We start from the raw sequence: 17,688 nt of genomic DNA, 5'->3' as shown, positions 1-17,688 counted from the left end.
ATACCTAACATTTAGCACAATTAATACTAATAAAAGCCATTATCATTGATCAGTTACATTGGTTTAATTTTGACTGTGACTTTACTACTTAAAATTGAGTAAGCTCTATTTACATTTAAAGTACAATGCAACAACTCATAGTTAAAAGCCACACAAGAGTTAGATCAACTGAACACTCATCCCCTTTTCCAGATTAAGTCACAAGCACTGCAGTCAAGCACCAAAAACTTAACAAGCAGCCGATGATCAAGTTAAGATGGTATTTCCATAGATAAGGAAAAAAGAGCACTTTTATGTATACACTGCAGTTATAAGAACCATTTATATACCAGTTTCAAGAAACCAGATCTGCTCATACTAACTGCATGTCAATCTTGCAAGTGGCTCATAATGGCGAGCAATTCTACAGTTAGTGGCATTTTCTACTGCATTTGTTCTATTCCACAGTTTGGTCATGGTTCTTGACAGTTTTACTCTTCTGTAACAGCATTCCTAACTTGGTGACTAGTTACAAACAAGCCAAGCAGCAAAGCCTCCATGCACAAGTAGGTAAGAGTGTAGTAATTACATTTTAGACTGGGCAAGAATACAAGGCTTAGTTATGCTAATCAAATAATCTACAGCTGCCAGCTTAACCTTCTCCAAAACTTTGGCAAACAATAGTTGCAGATTCTGATTCTATTCTCCTAAAATTTTAACTAGGGATTGTTTTACTTGCACCTCCTACCACTTTAGTTGGAAACTACTGTTTAGGACTGTTATTTCATAACTTGTGGTTCCTCCCTGTCTTCAGCTTTGCAGCACATGGGAATGAAGTGCCTCATGTATCTAGTAACCTGTAACTGAAGTACACAAGTATTCTAGTGGCAGGCACCACTGATCAGCTCTAACAGCAAAGTTTAAAACACAAATGAAACTAACAAAAAACCCTGTTATTGAAACAATGCCAAATTTCACTACTTCATCTTACTACACTTAAAGGTACAATTCTGAAACAGAATTTAAAATTCATTGGGAGTAAATGAAGCTTAGAAACTGTACTTATGTTCCTCTATCCCAATAAAGGCTATTTAACTGCAGAACCTTATTAAGTATGTAGGACATCCACCTGATAAGCATCTTTATCTGAGAATGGACATGAAGTGAGGAGTAAACCCTACAGATGTAGCATCAACTCCCATTACACTACAGACTACAGCCAGGAAAGGAAATACTTTCCTAAGTTGAAGACTACTGTGTCACGACTGGGAGGAAAAACATACTATTATGAACTTTTTTGGAGGCCCCATGAGGTCACTGCTCACCCGTTACAGAAGTTGCAGCTACACCAAAAGCAGCCAGCTCCTGACCTCAAGATGCTCAAGTAGAGGTAGTGCTTTCCTCTCAGCTGAGCTAGAATCCACAGAAATATCCTCCTCTCCCATTTACTGCTAGATACACATTTCTGAAATGCAGAAGCAGTGCGTCACAGAATTTTTGATAGCAATTCAGTTACATACCACTTATGAATGTCATTTTGTTTACAGTAGCACAGTACCTCTGCAATTACTGGGCTACACGCTGTAGAGCAAGTTACCAAGGCATTTGGAGAAAGTCACTGAAGGAACCTTACTGAAGTAGGCAAGAAGCCACTACTTGTAGCTACAGATCAGGAAGCCTGTCTTTCACAGCTAATTGCCAGGAAAGTAAGAGGTAGGCCCACTCCCCCAGACACAGCACTATCAGGTGCATAAATGCAAACTATCCCTCCCCTCAAAGCAAGCCCTTTTATGATCTCTAGTAGTAGTATCATGCTCCACCTTTTTACCTCCCACAATGCAGAAGACAGCATGTAGTCTTAAGCACTTCCATCACTGGCAGAAACAAATTTCAGCCAAGGAGACACTACTGTTCTGCCATTACAAATACATCACCTTTTAACAGTTAAATGAGGAAAAAATTTCACTAGGGACAAGCTTCTAGGAAGTAAGTTATTTCGAGTATTTAATAGATGACATTTCAAGCCTGTACAATGCAACATCATTAAACTGTTTTGTGGGATTTTTTTTTGCTGATTTGAGAAACAGGCAGCTTATAGTGTCACTTGATTAAACATGCATATGACCTGGGAAGTTCAAAGCATTAGGAAGTTAAAAAGCATACACTCACTGATAAAGCATACATTGGACCACAAGGCAAACTCCTACCATTTCTTCAGAATTTTTTAGTTTTCTTCCTGTCACAGCAGATGTGTAGTGTCTACTCTTTATCTGTGACCCTCTTCAGAACTCATTTGCATATTAAGGTAACTATCCTAAGACTCTTGAGATGGTCCCAGACTATGTCAACTCCCACTGATGTTTCCTTCTATAAGTAAACTAGTTGTCAGTCAAAGCTTCTCTACTGGGAGACATTCAAAAACAAGTCAAGTATCACAATGTTTATTGATAGATACAAGTATATAAAATCAGGGCATGAACATGTCTTGATAAATTAAGTAGACTTAATTTCAGTACTATAAAGAGGGACCAATTCAAATTTCTCACCATGTCATGTTTCACACCCACAAAAACCTCTTTCAAAGGGCATTAAACCATCTCTTCAGCTGATCAGTTTTTGTGCAAGTAAACTGTTTCTTTTAAAAAGACTTGTGCACTTGCCCAGGCTCAAGGATATTAAAACCTAGCACATAAAGCCCATTACTAGAGGTAGAAATACAGGCAATATACTATTACGGCAACAACCATCGATTACAGTTAAGGATTCTCTGTAACAACCAAATGGATAATCAAATATTGCAACAACTCAAGTATTACACTGAGCAAAGTGCATTTCTACAGTATTCAGTGTTGCTATTCAGTTTTCTAACTTAAAAACAGCCTATGATAACTGGCAGCAAAGAAGACCCTTGCAACAGACTGCTTCTGCTCGAGAACTTATGATGTAATTATTGCATGCTGCTAATACACTGTTATCTAAACATTAAAGATACTCTAAAATATTTTTATTGTAGACTATTAAGACATACTACAAAAACCTTTTGCAGAGAATATCCTATTGACATACTTCTGCTTTAAATATTGTGAAACAATACAGCGGAATGAATTTTCGCAGTGGTTAGGTCAAATGCAGTTACATCGTAGCAACAGTATGTTTGCACAATTTAAGGCTTTGGCTGGTTCTTTAGTCAGCTTCTTCTTCAGATTCTTCTTCTTCAGCAGTTTCCAGCCAGGTTAGCCATTGGTTTACCTGCAGTTACATAAAACTGGTTGAAGGCAGCAGGAATTACTTCCCCACTATCTGCTTCTGCAGAGCACTGCTTCCCCCCCCCCCCCCAATCTCATTTAAAAATCTTTCAGCCACACTTTGCACTACATGTAGGTTTCCACAAGAGATTTAGTTCATCTTGCCTCACTCCTTCTTAGTTAAATACTCCATGAGGTTTCTAGACATTAACAGGTCTTAAACACTGTCTGAAAGTCTTCTCAAAGGCTCCAGTGCAGCAGAGATCACAAAAAAAAGACAACTCTAGAATAGAGTTAACAAGTTTACCTGGAATAAAGCTTTGCCTTTCCCTGGAAACTCTTGAGTAATATCTTCTTTCCATGCCAAGAAGGCTTCTTCTTCAATGATCTCCATGTCATAGAAATGAACAAAGAAGCGCAGTAACATGCCTGTGGAAGTAAATTTAAACTTCATCAGCTTTATCGCCTTTCAAACAGCTTACTTGACTCCAAGAAATATAGTGCCAGGCCTGAAAGCCATACACAAACACAAGCAAGCAGACCAAAAGTTGAATTCTGGGTAAGATCACATACCTTTTGGAAAGTTATTGTTGTAGCAGTGCACCTGGAGTGCATATAAAGCACTCACTTGCAGATCAACATGGTCATGGAGGAACTTCTGCATTACCGGCTTGAAGGAAAGCAGCAGTTGTTTTTCCTGCTCTAGCTGCTCTTTAGATGGAACAGATGAAGAATCTGATTCATCACTAGGTGGGTTTACTTCACTAGAAATATACTGCAAGAAACTGAACAAAAAACCCCAACTAAGTTCTGTAAACTGTTAGACCAGCTAGATTTCATGTTCTAGAACAGTAATACAAGTACTCTCAAGTTCAGTTTGCTAACTATTTCTAAAAAAACCTCTCCCTACTTGTATCAGCAGTTAGGTGCATGCTCAAGTGGATTAGTATTGTGGTGGACTGTGCACCACAAATCCTTGTTTTGCTTCTGTTACAGCTCTGAAACATTTCAGAAATAACGCACAGGTCTAGACTTCTTCCCAAGAAAATGCAATACTTGACACCAATGCAAGCCTAGAGACATGCTTTTCTCAAATACAGTGGACATTCAATACACGGAAGATCCACTCAGAACAGTTATCTCCCTGTGTACCATAGCTTTTTCTGCACAGAGCTACATGTCAGCCTTTACAGAGTTACTTAACTGAACACATGCTACTATACTACATCCAAGATAGTATCTCACCTGGTCATCAATATATTCACAAATCCCTTATCTACATGAAGTTTGGGTGAAATGTTATCTTTAATCCACTTATAGATGGCTTGAGGGGATGGATCCGATTTTATTTGTTTTAGCAGTTCCTTCTCCAGTTTCAGAAGCGGGAACAAGAAGCTAAGCCCCTTCCCTTCTAAGATCTCCAGCATGCGGTCCTTGTTCTGGTCAATTTCTGACAAGTAAACAAGAAAGACACACTTAAGTGCTGGTACTAATCAAAACCTAGTCAATAGTTCAGTCTAATCACCTCTTAAGAAACACCATTCTTAGGAATCATGACAGTTACTTGCATCAAAATAACTTTGTACATTGTTTTATTCTGGTGTAAAAACATAAAGGAAAAAACCATCTTGCATACAGTAACATAAGGTGTCATAAGAGCTATATGGAACTCTTACCTGGCAACATTTTCTGCATATTCACTTTGCTTTGTTGGAACAATTCTGTTAGCCATTCACGATCTTGTAACTTAGCTAACTGCTGAAGGCAAAGCAGGAAGAGAGGGAAATGGGTGCCACTTTCCAGTGGTTGAGCCAGTTCGGAAATGCTCACCAGTTCAGAAATAATGGCACGGGCTGCAAACTGTGCTAAGTAGGATTTCACCAATGGGATGTCCACCTCCAGTTTGGGGCACTGATCCAATACATTCAGGAATGCCTAAGAAACAGTGAACATGCACAATTTTAAATTCTGAAGGAATTTTGTTCTTGCAAGCAGTAGTAGTCTCACTACCCAGGAGCCCCACATTTTTTTTCTGCACTGAATCACTTGCCAAGAGGTTCTTCATTTCCAGTTCCTGAAATCCTGTACCTATATTTCTTCCTTTCATCACTTCTTAGGCCCCTCACAGGTTTATGTTTTTACCTCCTCAGATCAACAAGACTTGGAAAAATTTGCACATTGCCCTCATGCAAGCTCAACACCATGAACAGCCAAGCAACAGGGACTGTGAGCCTATCAGACTGCAGTACCTGCATGAAGTTGTCACTTGTGGCTATTCCCTCCTGCTTGAGCAAGCTGATCAAAGTGCTTGCTTTCTCTTTGTCTTCATCTGATCTATCTAGGGATTGAATGATTACTTTGCTCAACATCTCAGGAATGAAGTGTTTTGGAGCTCTCATTTCTCTCACAGTATTGACAGCATCATTAGCATTTCCATTGTTCAGATACTCAGTCACAACAGCTTCCTAGAGAAAAAAAAGTATAGCTAAATAAAACATTCATTTTAAAAGAACATATACAAGGCTTCAAAAAGCACTATTAAATACTTACAGTTTGTTTAAGTAGCTCTTCTTTAGAAGGAGGTGGTTTCTTGGTGGTCTTTGCAGGCTTTTCTTGTATAAGTGGTGGATTTGTTTTAAGACCAAGTTGAGGAGGCTGAAAGAGATACCAGAATTTGTTTCTTTGCAGTATATAAGCTTGATATACATGCAGGTAGAGGAAGATTAAGTATGTACAAAGGCAGATGACAGTCAAATTAGGTTTTCGTACTTTCTTTTCCTATATCCTGCTCTGTGCAATGAAAGGCTTCTCTCTCCCTTCCTGTATTAGAAACCAGCCTAAGTTTCACATGCATGAAAAAATTAGTTACAGCCAACAATATACAGTAATTTTTTCTGTTTACCTGTCCCAAAGGTGGTGTCTGTGTGCGTGGTGGTTGAGCACTGGGAGGAATCATAGTTATCTGGGGTTGAAGCTTTGGCACTTGGTTTTTATTCATTAGAAAAGACTGAGCAGGTCTCAGGCTAATCTGTAAACAGATTAAGTCAGAAAAAAACCTCAAACTGTTGCAAGTATGCTGACCAAGAATACACACAGCCATGGACTCACACCAACTGATCCCACTTGAAGCATGACTCTTCCACTTCTACAATGTTAACACTCAAATATTAAGCCACATATATACTGAAACGCCCCCAAAAGCACGACTCGCTGAATCACAAGTTGCTGCAAGTTACTGGTATTTAGTGCCATTGGTATCAAGATCTGGAATTGCTCCGTTTAGATGCAGTATGTTAGAGACCCAACTTTAGCATGTTTGCTGATGTATTTTACAGCCAAGATAGAACTCTATCAATTGCTCAGAAATGAGGATACAAATGTGGTTATCACTCAAGATAACAATGCAGTTTACTTTGCATTTGATATTTTGCCTATTAGCCAGTTACAAAAAAATTTAGACTGGTCCAGCACTTCAGGATTTCTAAAGTTTCTGAAGTCCAGGATTTTCTGAAGTTTTAATTAAATGTATTGTTATCAATATGATGCATGGGAACTGATGTCAGAGTAGTGTTCTTGGGGAGGTGTGGGGGAAAGGACCCCAAGAAATTGCCCTCATATCTCAGTCTTGGTCATAGGACGCTGGATACCCTAAGGAAAGGGAGGGGGGTAAGGTGAAAGAGGAAGGGACAAAGAAGGAGGAGGAGAAAGAGTTCCAGCATTAGTCCTCATAATAACGCGTCTTGCTATAATCATTGGGCAATATTTAGAATAGGGTTTAAGTAATGTAGGCATGTAATGTACCTCATCTGCATTAAGCTGTCCTTTCTTAGAAAACCGAGGTGGCATATCCTTCGACTGTCCTTGTTGCTGGGATAAGAGTCCCTGATTCTGGTTATGGTAGAGCTGGCTTTGCCCCTATTTCAGAAAGGGAGATATAGAGAAAGAAGTGCAGATGATGGAGTGGCGTACATCATATGGTAAGTAGTACCAGAGGGACCAGAGGAACAAAGATTCTATTTGCCAGGAAGGGAGAAAGAAGGAGCAGGGGTGGTGGGAGAGTAGCATCTATCCCTAAAAACAGGGCTATCTTATTTAAAACACACCATTCTGACCCACCAAAGCCACATGCACCTTTTCTTGCAGTAAAAAAAAAAATAAGTGTATTCCTTGCATCTCTTGCACAATTTAAAAAGTGGTTTAGAATTTGTGTCAGCTGAGCATCAGTTCTTATCAGAATCAAATCTGAGGAAGTCTTTCAACATAAGCAGACTATAATCCATAACATACGCATCTGTAGAAGAGCTTCTAAACATGCTGAAGTCATCCGGTGAACAACTTCTTCCTTACCTGACTTTTCAGAAAAGATTTGCCTAGTTCTCCAAACTGGGATTGAGCAGAAGGCATGAGGTGACCCCCATGGCCATTGAAAAGTTGGTTTGAACGATGGCGTCCCATGGTGGGTGAAAATCTATCCTGAATAACCCCTGGACCAGTACCAATTCCGCTACCTGAATTAAGGAGACAAACAATTTTAGTACTTGCTCAATACAGTACAGCCACAGCTATCACATCTGCCTTGCAGTTTCAGTATACCTGGCATTTGTCCAAACATATCAGCAAGCCCTCCGAGTGGGTCCCTGTCAAGTTTCATCCTGGGTGGCATAAAGGGTCCCTCCAGAAAGAAGTCGCTTCTCATCCCTTGAGACATAGGAGCAGGAATAAAAACTCCCAGATCCTTTAAAACAGGAATTAGAATTTTTATCAGTTTGGAGTAATAGTCCCTGAGAAAATTTTTAGCCCTGAACTATAAAAGTCAATCTGATTTTAATCCTTAACCCCTTACTATCATACTGTGCTGTGAGAGCTACTCATTAAGTGCACAGCATAAGTTTTGTGGCATGGAGTAAACAGCCCAAGGATTCACTTTAACACTTAAGCAAAAGCCAAGCACAAGACTTTATGTGCAACACTTACTTTTACTGCATCTTGACGGATTTGATTGATAGTCTTTGGTCCATTGTCAAGAAAAGCTTTGCGAGGAACCCAGTTGTGTTCTCTCAACTCCACAGTATCCTTGGAACAAAGTGAATTATTAGGAAAGGATTCAAGACAGCTTTGCAAGAAAAAGGAAGTAGTGAGCCATTTTATCATCATACCTGCAGCAGGAAACGAATCCTTGCTGGCAATTCCTTACTTGACATCAAGGAGCGCATACGGGCAAAGTACTGATCCATTAAGGACTAGGGGAACAAAAGTGATATTATGAGTCAGGGATAATTCTATCCATGTCTTCAGTATTTTCAGGAAAAGTGACCACATCCAAGACATCCAAGATCAAAGAACAGCCTGCCCTTTCCTGCCATCTCAGTCTCCTTGACAGCAGTAGATCTTAAGGAAAGCTAATGCATCAAGACATCTCATCTGAGTCAAAGGTAAAAACCTGCTGAAGTTGTCATTACTATGACACCATTTCAAGTTTACATTCAGAACCTGCAAGTCAGGGTCCAAAATACATGTCAGATCTACATTCAGAATAGAGTTCCTCACCCCACCTTTTCAAGCAGCATTTAGAGAAATGCCACTCACTTCTATGACTTCCTAATGACCTTAACTGCATTCTGGAAAGACATTTAAAACCATTTCAAAGATTGGATCCTTTTGCTATCAAGGGATTTGATGCAGGAGCAGTAGCTGGCACTCTTGCGCTCTGAAAGTCAGTCCTCGGTTTTGTACTTATGAATAGAACATTGAATACAGAAGGCAATTAGTCTTAACCACAGAATTTAACTGGTTTAATGACTACAGTGGATACGCACATACCTTGGCTTTTGCATGGTCTAATCTAGGTCCCACTGTCCTCATTATCTGACAGAGGCACTCCAAATCCTCCCCCATATCTTTGAGTTGGACTCTCTTCTTCTTTTCCAAAAGCTGAAACATTGAAGGGGAATTAGGTATTTCAACATTTTATAGATGACAATTTATAGTAAGCAACAGCTTTGTACACAGGCACATACAGAAACATTTCATCTTGTTCTGAAGACAAGTGGACTTGAAAATTAGTTTAAGAATTGCTAACTGAAGTACTTATTATTCATAAGTGTATGTACTTTGAAGTACCTGTGGTACTTCTGTCTAGGCCAAACTAGATCTTGAGGACAATTCCCATGGCTTTGAAGAAAGCCAATTTTACTTTTTAATCATACCAAAGACTGTTTATTTCAAACAGTGGGGTAGATAATTGTCAGGAAACATTTTTATGGCATTTTATGCTCAAAGATTCCCAAAGCAGCATAAACACATAATTTTTTTAATTTAAAAGTCCTGTTTTGCTCTCAGCCCGCACCCAATCTGAATACTCACTGTTTTGATGCACTTATGAAGGATAGATTCATGAATAAGATCAAGCTTGCCAAGTTCTCCAATGAATTTGATGTTCCCCAGCATCTTGATCTTGGCAATGGCTCTCTGTTCCTCCTCCTCAGGGAGGAGGGGACCATCATGCTTATCATAGACTGAAAAACAAAGAAGCCTGTTTAACATGGCTGTGGAAAGAGAAGATAAATAAATTCCATAATAAAGTGGTTTTAAAGCTTACTATCAACATTTCTGGTTCGGTTTTCAAATTCATCTTGAAGTTTAGATATTAGGAGGCGTCTGAATGTCTAAGAAAAGAGAACAAAGAAAATAATTAAGCTAATCAGTGCAACTGTACATGCTAGCAAGATTTATCATTCCAGACCGAGAGATATACTCACTGTGCTTTGCTTCTGTCCTGGATGACTCTCTGCTGATGGGCCATCAAAGTTGGGTGCATCTTCTGCCAGCCGCAGACATAGTTGAGCATACAGTGAGCTATACTTGGGCTCTTCAAGGGCTTTGTCTACGATCTAAATAAATTTGAGTAAGGTAGCATGTAGTAGGATGCAAACATTACTAGCAAGACACACAATGGAATATTACCACTGTGTGATCTGGACCATCTATTTTATGCTATTTCAAATATACAGAAATAATGGATTTTGTTTTAATACTAGTCTTAATGTTGAAGCAAAGGGAAAAACTTGCTCTATGCTCATAAAGAGTTTCCATAATCCTTAGCCATCAAATGGGACAAATTTTATCATCAGAATACCGAAGTTGGTATCACCAACATGATCTGAGATTATACAAAGTGACATGAGAGATCAGTGTACCAGGTCACCCATGGTAGCTCTTCTAAGACCACTAGGCTTGTTTGTTAAGAAAACAGGAAGAGGCAGGGCAAGGAAATAAGATGCTAGTTAGCAATCTTATTTAAAAAAAAAAAATCCCCTAATCACATTTAGTGATTCTTGAGATTTCCAAAACAGAAAGTTAGAGCATTAAGTCTACTTCCTCCAATATAACCTTTTGACACAAAAGGAAGGAATAATATTTCTGTATGTTTGGATTATCAAACACCACATTAGCCATGTTACTTCTGTATCCCATCAAAACCAGCCAACATCTTTATTTGTAACATGCAAGAAAACTGTAGTTAAAAGAAATGCAGCCAGCTTACCAGCAGTATGACCCCTTTTAGGATGAGCTTAGATTCTACACCCACATTGAGGAGCTCAAGGCATAGCTTGTCAAACTTTTCAGGAGTAAGCTTATTTAGTATGCTAAAAAGGAACAAACAAAAATAAAAATCCAGATTACAGATATTGTAAGCACACGACAAGTGATTTCAGATCCAAGTTTACCTTTACTTCTTAAGTCTACTGAAGATTGAAATGTGCAGTTTTCCATCAAACCTTTTTTTTGGGGGTGGGGGGAGATCTTTGGAATGTAAAGTATTATTGAAAAGAATAATCCTCTCACAAGATCTCAAGTGTTTGCTGCTGCAGGCCTGTCAGTTTCTGCATCCTTCCCTCCAAAGGACACCACTCCACTCCCCCCAAAGAACTCAACATCCACATATCTTCCTTTCTTCCAGCCCATTTATTAGAGATATATATTGCTGAAAAAAACAGTAACAAAGAAAGTATTTATCTTACAAAGAACTTACCCTCTTACTTTCCTGAAGATTGCATCATGTCGTTCTTTGTCGTTTGCGGAGTCGTCATCTCGTCTAGTGCTTCGTGAAGGAATCCATTTCTGAGCGTTTTGCCCTGGGGTTTTCCCCAGGAACTCGCTGTAAAATTTTCAAGAATATGATTGTTAAAGAGACACAAACAATTTCAAGAACTGACCTTTTAACCTTTCAGTATTGCTTTACTTAAGCTAATTATGTTACTAGTTTTAAGGAACATGCACTTACCCTTACCAACACTGCAACATCTGCTGCATAGTATTCAACAATATTGTCAACAAATTTATTCAACAATAAAAAAGACACCCAAGAAAACCCTCTAAGTGGAATGCATGAGAAAGTCTGTGCATCTCATGCCACACTTTCAATAGATTATATGCTTTCCTGCCACAGACTGGAGTACATTAACAGGTCATGAACTCAGTAGGTACTCCTTGTAAAACTTTAAGATACTCTATTTTCAGGTCAGTATTCACCATCAAGCATTCTCTGCCTTGAAAATCATGCCAAATCAAACAGCAAGATGACATACCTGTTGCTGGCAGTCTTGGGATAGTGCTGAGGTGCACCCCTACCACCTCCTCCGCCTGAAGAAGCACTGTTAAAAACAACCATGTAATCCTGTGTAAGTTCAAAATCCTAATGCTTTTTCAATTACTTATCAGTTTTGGTATAAACATGAGACAAGTTTTAAATTCTCCTCAAAGGACAGTTTCCACTGCCAAGTGTCCAAACAAACAAAAAGCACTAGTACCTGAAACGAGAAGCACCCCCTTCTGCAATCGCACTCTCCACTTTGGCGGCTTGACAACGAAGAATCTTCAAAAGAATAAAATTAAATTGACGGGGTGGGGAAAAACAAAACCTAGAAAGACAAATCAAGCATTCATATTATAGTTGTTTTACTAGCATGGTATCTAACGTACAATAGAAGTACAAACATTTGTTTAAGAAGGGGAACCCTCAAACACTAAACTTCACAAAAGGCAAGAAAACTCTTATTTATGTAATACTCAGGATATTCACAGGAAGGCAAATTTCATAATTATCGACATATTTGCCAATGGAGGTGAGGGAGGAGACATAAGGAAACTAAGAACTGAGAAAGTAAAATCCTCAAATTTACCTTGTCAACCTGCCAACAGCACTAGCAGAAAGAGGGTTTTTTTTGTTAGTACACCATAATTAAACGAATCCTTTATTGGTATGTTTTACAAACTATAATTATGGCGAGACAAAGTAGTCAAAATTTCAAAGTGAGAAGTACCAGATCACAAAATGCACACTTAATATAGGAATGTAGTCTAGATCTAAGTCCAAAGGGCCAATTAAGCTATAAAATGACGAAAATAAATATTGCCCCTCCCCACCTCAAACTTTAGCTTGCAGGAGCAGGAGGATTTTCATTGCACTGCTCACGTAGCAGAAAGCTCATCACGGGGATAGACAGGCCTGGGGAGCACATAAAAAAACCCTACAGGCACTTTGAGGCTCCATCACAGATCTGCTCCGACACATAATACTGAGCACACAGTCACCTCCTCGGAAAGCCAGCCTGAAAAGCGCCCAACAGAACGCACCTCTCCCCACTAAGGCGGCGGCCGTTACCGCCGCGCCCCGACAACCCTCCGCACACCGCCACCGGCGGCACGCGGAAGGGCTCGCAACATGGCTGCCGCCGAACAAAAGGGCTGCAGGAGCGGGAGGGGCGCCCCCCGCAGGAGGCAGGCGCTACCCTGCCGCATGGAGCTGGCGGCTCCGGGCGCACCGAACCGCCTCCCCTTCCCCCACCGGGCGCCGCCCGTTTCCAAGCTCAGGCGCCGCCAGGACCTCCGCCGCTTCTTTGTTCTCTGCGAGGGAAGTGAGCGGGCTCCGCTCGTTCGCCGCCGACGGATACGGCGCCCTCCACTCGCGGCCCCCACCTCGGTCCGCGGGGGAGGGGGGAAGCTGGCGGTATCCCCCGCATCACCACCTCCGCTCAAGCAGAGACTTCGCCCAAGCCTGAACAGGAAACATGGGCAAGGCGAGGCTGCTGCCAACAAGGACAGCTATCCGGTAGTCCGCTCACTCAGAACAGAGACAGGAGTAAATGAGCGGAAAAAACCCATCCTCTCGGGAACAAGTAACTTCACCCCCTCCTTCCGTCCCCCTAGCAATACTGATACTAAAAGATCTAAAAACCGCAGCACGCTACGTGTATCGAGGCTACTCCCCTGCAAGGGCAAACCTCTCGGGCACCGGGGACCCCCAAAGACCACAGCTAGAGACGAGGATCCTGCAGCCGATCGGATCCCCCGAAAGGCTGAGCTACAAACCGGCACTACCAGACCACATCTTCCTTGCTGCAGATATGCGGCTCTAACTCCAACCGCTTCTGCTCGGCTTCCCTTCCGCGCCTCGGGGAGGCTGCCGATCTCCTCTAACTCCTCGTTTAGCGTCTGCGTTAATGCTAAAGCGGACAGCACGAACCGCCATCGACCTGAGCCGCCATTTTGTGCGGAAGAAAGTGAGAAGCGGCCGACAAGAAAATGGCGGCCACTTCGGGCAGCCGCCATTTTAAGCGACGGCTACAGCAACAGTACCCGTTCCCTCCCGGCCCCAGATCGCTCTCCCGCCACTCCCGCATTTCTCACCTTCCCTAAGGCCTTGTCAGCTTCCCCGGGTCCCGGCGGCTACCAAGGGCAGGGGAAAAGGCAAGAGAAGGGGGGGGAGGGGAAGGGAGCCGGGGACCGGGGCTGGGGAGGGGAAGGGGGGAGCGCGCGAGACAGGGCGAGTCTCCGAGTCACCACAGCAGGAACAGCAACGGCCCAACACTTCCCTCCGCCACCTCCATAGAGAGCCGACTCGCTGCCGCGTCTAAAGCGCACGGAGGCAGCCCCACTAACTTTATTACCCTTCACACAACCTACCCCACCTCCCTCCAGCAGCCGCCAATCGCCGCCAAGGGCTCCGCCCGTCTTGCCAATCACAACCGAGAAAGGGGATGGTCTTAACGTCGAAGTGGGCGGAGGAGGGAGGAAGTTTGGTTGAACTGTGCCACCGCCGCAGTGCAGCATCCGTATTCGCGAAAGCCGTTACGCCCCATGGTTGGCGGTGAGGCTTAGGAAGGAAGAGAAATTTGCGCAAGTGGCGTACTCGGTTAATGGCGGTAGCTTGGCTGCCTCTTTCCTTCGCTGCTTGCTCGTGTGCTTCAACCATGACAGAGCCTCAGTTCTAGAGGCCTAGAGTGTGAGTTACAGTTGATTCTGTCACGTTCATAGAAGGGTAGTTTAATATATATGTATTCTCATAAGGGTTTTTTTTGTTTGGTTTTTTATTTAATAAATATATTTAAGCTTAGGTTTCACTTCAGTCAGCCCACATTTCAAATTTAGTTGAGGTAAAAAATTAGCTGATTACAGACTGTAGTCCTGAGCTTGCAATCAGATCCGAAGGAGGAGACTTGCCATTTGAGCTCCAAGAGCCTGTCTGTACGGATCCAATTTCAGGTTTGCTTTCTGGGTTTGGAAACTATTTCTATCTCTGCATGTGCTTTTAGCTATTAGCTGGCCTGTCCGTGGCAGGGTGTCCTGCAGGCAACCCATGGACAACCAGGATTCTTGAGAGACATTTTTATGTGGGGTTTTCTTGCTCCTGTTCAGTTAAACAAAGATGGCCAGGCTCTTAGCTGTAGGTGGAAGTTTGAGTCATGGGAGACTTGCAGAGACTTACTGGTGTGAGGTTTTAAATTTTAGGTCAGGTCTCTGTCCCAGATTGTCACTGAGGTAGCAGCTACCTGGACTTGTCAAAGATTTGAACTTACTTGCCCTAGATGGGGCAGGACAGAAAACCAGAGCTAAGTTAACCTGACAACAAACTCCACAAACATCCACATCTGCTTTGTTCACACGTACGCCTTCCGCTTTCAGTTTGTATGACTCATAATTCAGATGACTGGGAGAAAGTGATACATGTAATAACTCTTGAACCATATAGACGGCAAGTCCAAACAAATGATATTGCAGAACTTCAAGTTTCCCAGAGCCAACCTCGTTCCTAATGCTTTCAACACAGCATGCCACAATGTCCCAAGGGTTATATAAGGCCTAAAAGGTGCTGTCATACAGGAGTTCTTACATCGCATCTTAGCTGGGATGAAGTTTGTTCAAGATAGGTTTCCCCATCTCATACCCGTAAGCATTAAGGACAGTTTACTTATCAGGTTGTGTTAAGGAAAATCTTGAATAAACTACCTGAAAGTAAGTTTTGAGCACATATGTGTTGCATAAGTGTGGACATAACAGTGACGGGTACTTGTCATACCAGAATTTTTATATAATAACACTTTCCTGCATTTAACAATAGTCATATTACTGCAAGATCTTGGACCTTCCATGTGAATCTGGAACAACAGAACTGTGCAGAACTCCACTGAAATCAATGGAATCCAGTTTGAAAGAAGGGGTCAATGGGCACAGAAGCAACAGCAAAGTCAACAGGATTTAAACCAATATTTAAACCAGTTAATATCATTGAAATAAACATTCTCAGAGTAAAATGTAATAAAAATACTTGCAAATATTAAAAATGGAAGTAAAAGCAAGGATTTTGTTTTGCACTGGATGGCAGAATATTCTCATGCACTGTTGCCAGCATAAGGATTCCAACACTGTTTAGGGGAGAGACCCCATAAGTGAAAATTAATGAGAATTTATCTTTTTTGGGGGGTGGGGTGGGGGGAGGAAGAGGATAAGAGAATGGGAAACCTGTAAAACATGGTAGGTACTTCTTAAAACTATGATTGGTTTTTTAGGGCTCAATCCTGCGTTATGTTAAGGCCAGCAGGATGTATGCTATTCTGTAGCTCACACTGACTTTGGCAGGTGGGAACCTAAGAAGTTTCTGCGCTTGGCTGCTCATAGCTTTCCTTCACATCTGTGCCACACTTTGTCAGCCTTATAGACCAGCTGCACTAGTACAATTGATGAAAGCAATGAACCCTAGTACAGAGGACAAAAGCGATTGTGAAATGCTTTCTATTTTATACATCTCACCTACTTCTTAAATTCTATAAACTAATGTGGAAGACACCATTATTCATGTCTGAGAATGTAGCAGCCCAATTGTTTATATGATTATTCAGTAACAAATATACCTATATATTTTAATTTGTCCCCTTGACTTCACAAAAAAAATTAAAAAATAATAATCAGCAAATGGAATTTAATAGCTCTCAGTTTCAGTATCACCTTGCACCCATCAATCACCTTAGTACATTGTTTAAATCCCCCTGCCCCCCCCGCCCTTGGATTTTCCCCCTTTCTGTCTTCCACTTGCCTTGAACACCAGTGATGCTTTAATTCAAATAAGCTGTTTTACAATTGACATAGTGGCAGTTCTGGATTTGTTTCTGCAAGTCTGAACTTGCAGAATCTATGCAGAATTCCAACTGGAGTGCACTGCCACTGGTTATTTGCAGGAGAATTCGGTAAAGTGTCATGAAGAAGCTACCACTATGTGGCACAGAAACAGGAGTTGCTGCCACAGATGCAGTATCTGGCTGAGAGGAAGAGGGATGCCTCTTGCTGTGCATATGGCATAGCTCAGAACCCGGACTGGCTGTTGTCATCTACCAACACAACCCACAAAATGTGGGAAAGGAGCTTTGCAGAACTGGGAGGTTTTTCTTACTATTGCCAAGCTGGAATCACTGTGATTACCTTGTGTAGTAGGTTGCATTGCAGTGATTACAAAGCTGAGCCCTGCTGGGTGGAGATTCCAGACAGAGTGCTGATGACAGGGTAGCTGTAGCTATGTGGCACTCTACCATCCCCAGTAAATACTGCATCTCATCACTGTACTGGTTTTGGATCTAGCTAGGTTGGGTTTTATGCAGAGTGCCCCATTAATGTAGTATAGACACGCATAGAGTATGAACCAAAGCCTCCATGTGGAGAATTACTGCAAAGTAATTCACTGAAAATTCACACCCTGGTTTACTTTATGCTAATTTCTCCAACATAATCACCTCCTGCACCTACTTACTTTCCAAACAGTTTTTCTGCCTGCCTTTTCAAGTGAGCCTCATTTTTCTCCAAAGCCACGTATATATAGTTTCTTACCCACCCCATGAATGAAGCAGCTGTCACGAACTTTTAACCAAATGTACTCAGTTTTTCCTGCAATAGAAGTCTGTCTCGAGGAGAGCTGTACTGTAGAAAAAAGGCCTGGGGGGAAAAAAGACCAACAAAAAACAAACCCAAACTGAAAAACACACCTATATTTTTCATTTAAACATTTTTTTGGCACTTCCACTGAAGCAGAATGCTCTTAACAGCAAACCCATTTATACTGTGTAGAAGCACTATTAGAAGAATTGTTTGCATTGTCTTTTGGAAAAATGCACTAATATATTGGTTTTCTGCCTAA

General features: G+C 41.5%; 1 protein-coding gene and 1 non-coding gene across 2 annotated transcripts; both read right to left on the bottom strand.

Annotated features, from left to right (window-relative positions):
* Nucleotides 1-1,959: 1,959 nt before the first annotated feature.
* Nucleotides 1,960-12,950, bottom strand: EIF4G2 (eukaryotic translation initiation factor 4 gamma 2). Its single transcript, XM_054826461.1, has 22 exons — nucleotides 12,889-12,950; nucleotides 12,035-12,145; nucleotides 11,813-11,878; nucleotides 11,257-11,382; nucleotides 10,768-10,870; nucleotides 9,983-10,114; nucleotides 9,823-9,889; nucleotides 9,588-9,739; nucleotides 9,045-9,155; nucleotides 8,381-8,464; nucleotides 8,199-8,297; nucleotides 7,818-7,959; nucleotides 7,572-7,732; nucleotides 7,026-7,139; nucleotides 6,127-6,252; nucleotides 5,775-5,879; nucleotides 5,474-5,689; nucleotides 4,901-5,159; nucleotides 4,470-4,674; nucleotides 3,798-4,009; nucleotides 3,532-3,653; nucleotides 1,960-3,228 (listed from the first exon to the last, which is right to left on the bottom strand). Exons 1-22 carry the CDS (start codon nucleotides 12,948-12,950, stop codon nucleotides 3,163-3,165), a joined length of 2,841 nt encoding a protein of 946 aa, XP_054682436.1. The 3' UTR covers nucleotides 1,960-3,162.
* On the bottom strand, nucleotides 6,831-6,984 carry LOC129207723 (small nucleolar RNA SNORD97). The gene has a single exon (XR_008577528.1). It is a non-coding gene; the product is annotated as a small nucleolar RNA SNORD97 (small nucleolar RNA).
* Nucleotides 12,951-17,688: the final 4,738 nt, after the last annotated feature.

The sequence above is a fragment of the Grus americana genome, chromosome 5, assembly GCF_028858705.1.
Source record: "Grus americana isolate bGruAme1 chromosome 5, bGruAme1.mat, whole genome shotgun sequence".
Lineage (NCBI taxonomy): Eukaryota > Metazoa > Chordata > Aves > Gruiformes > Gruidae > Grus > Grus americana.
This window is presented reverse-complemented; position numbering and strand designations above follow the sequence as displayed.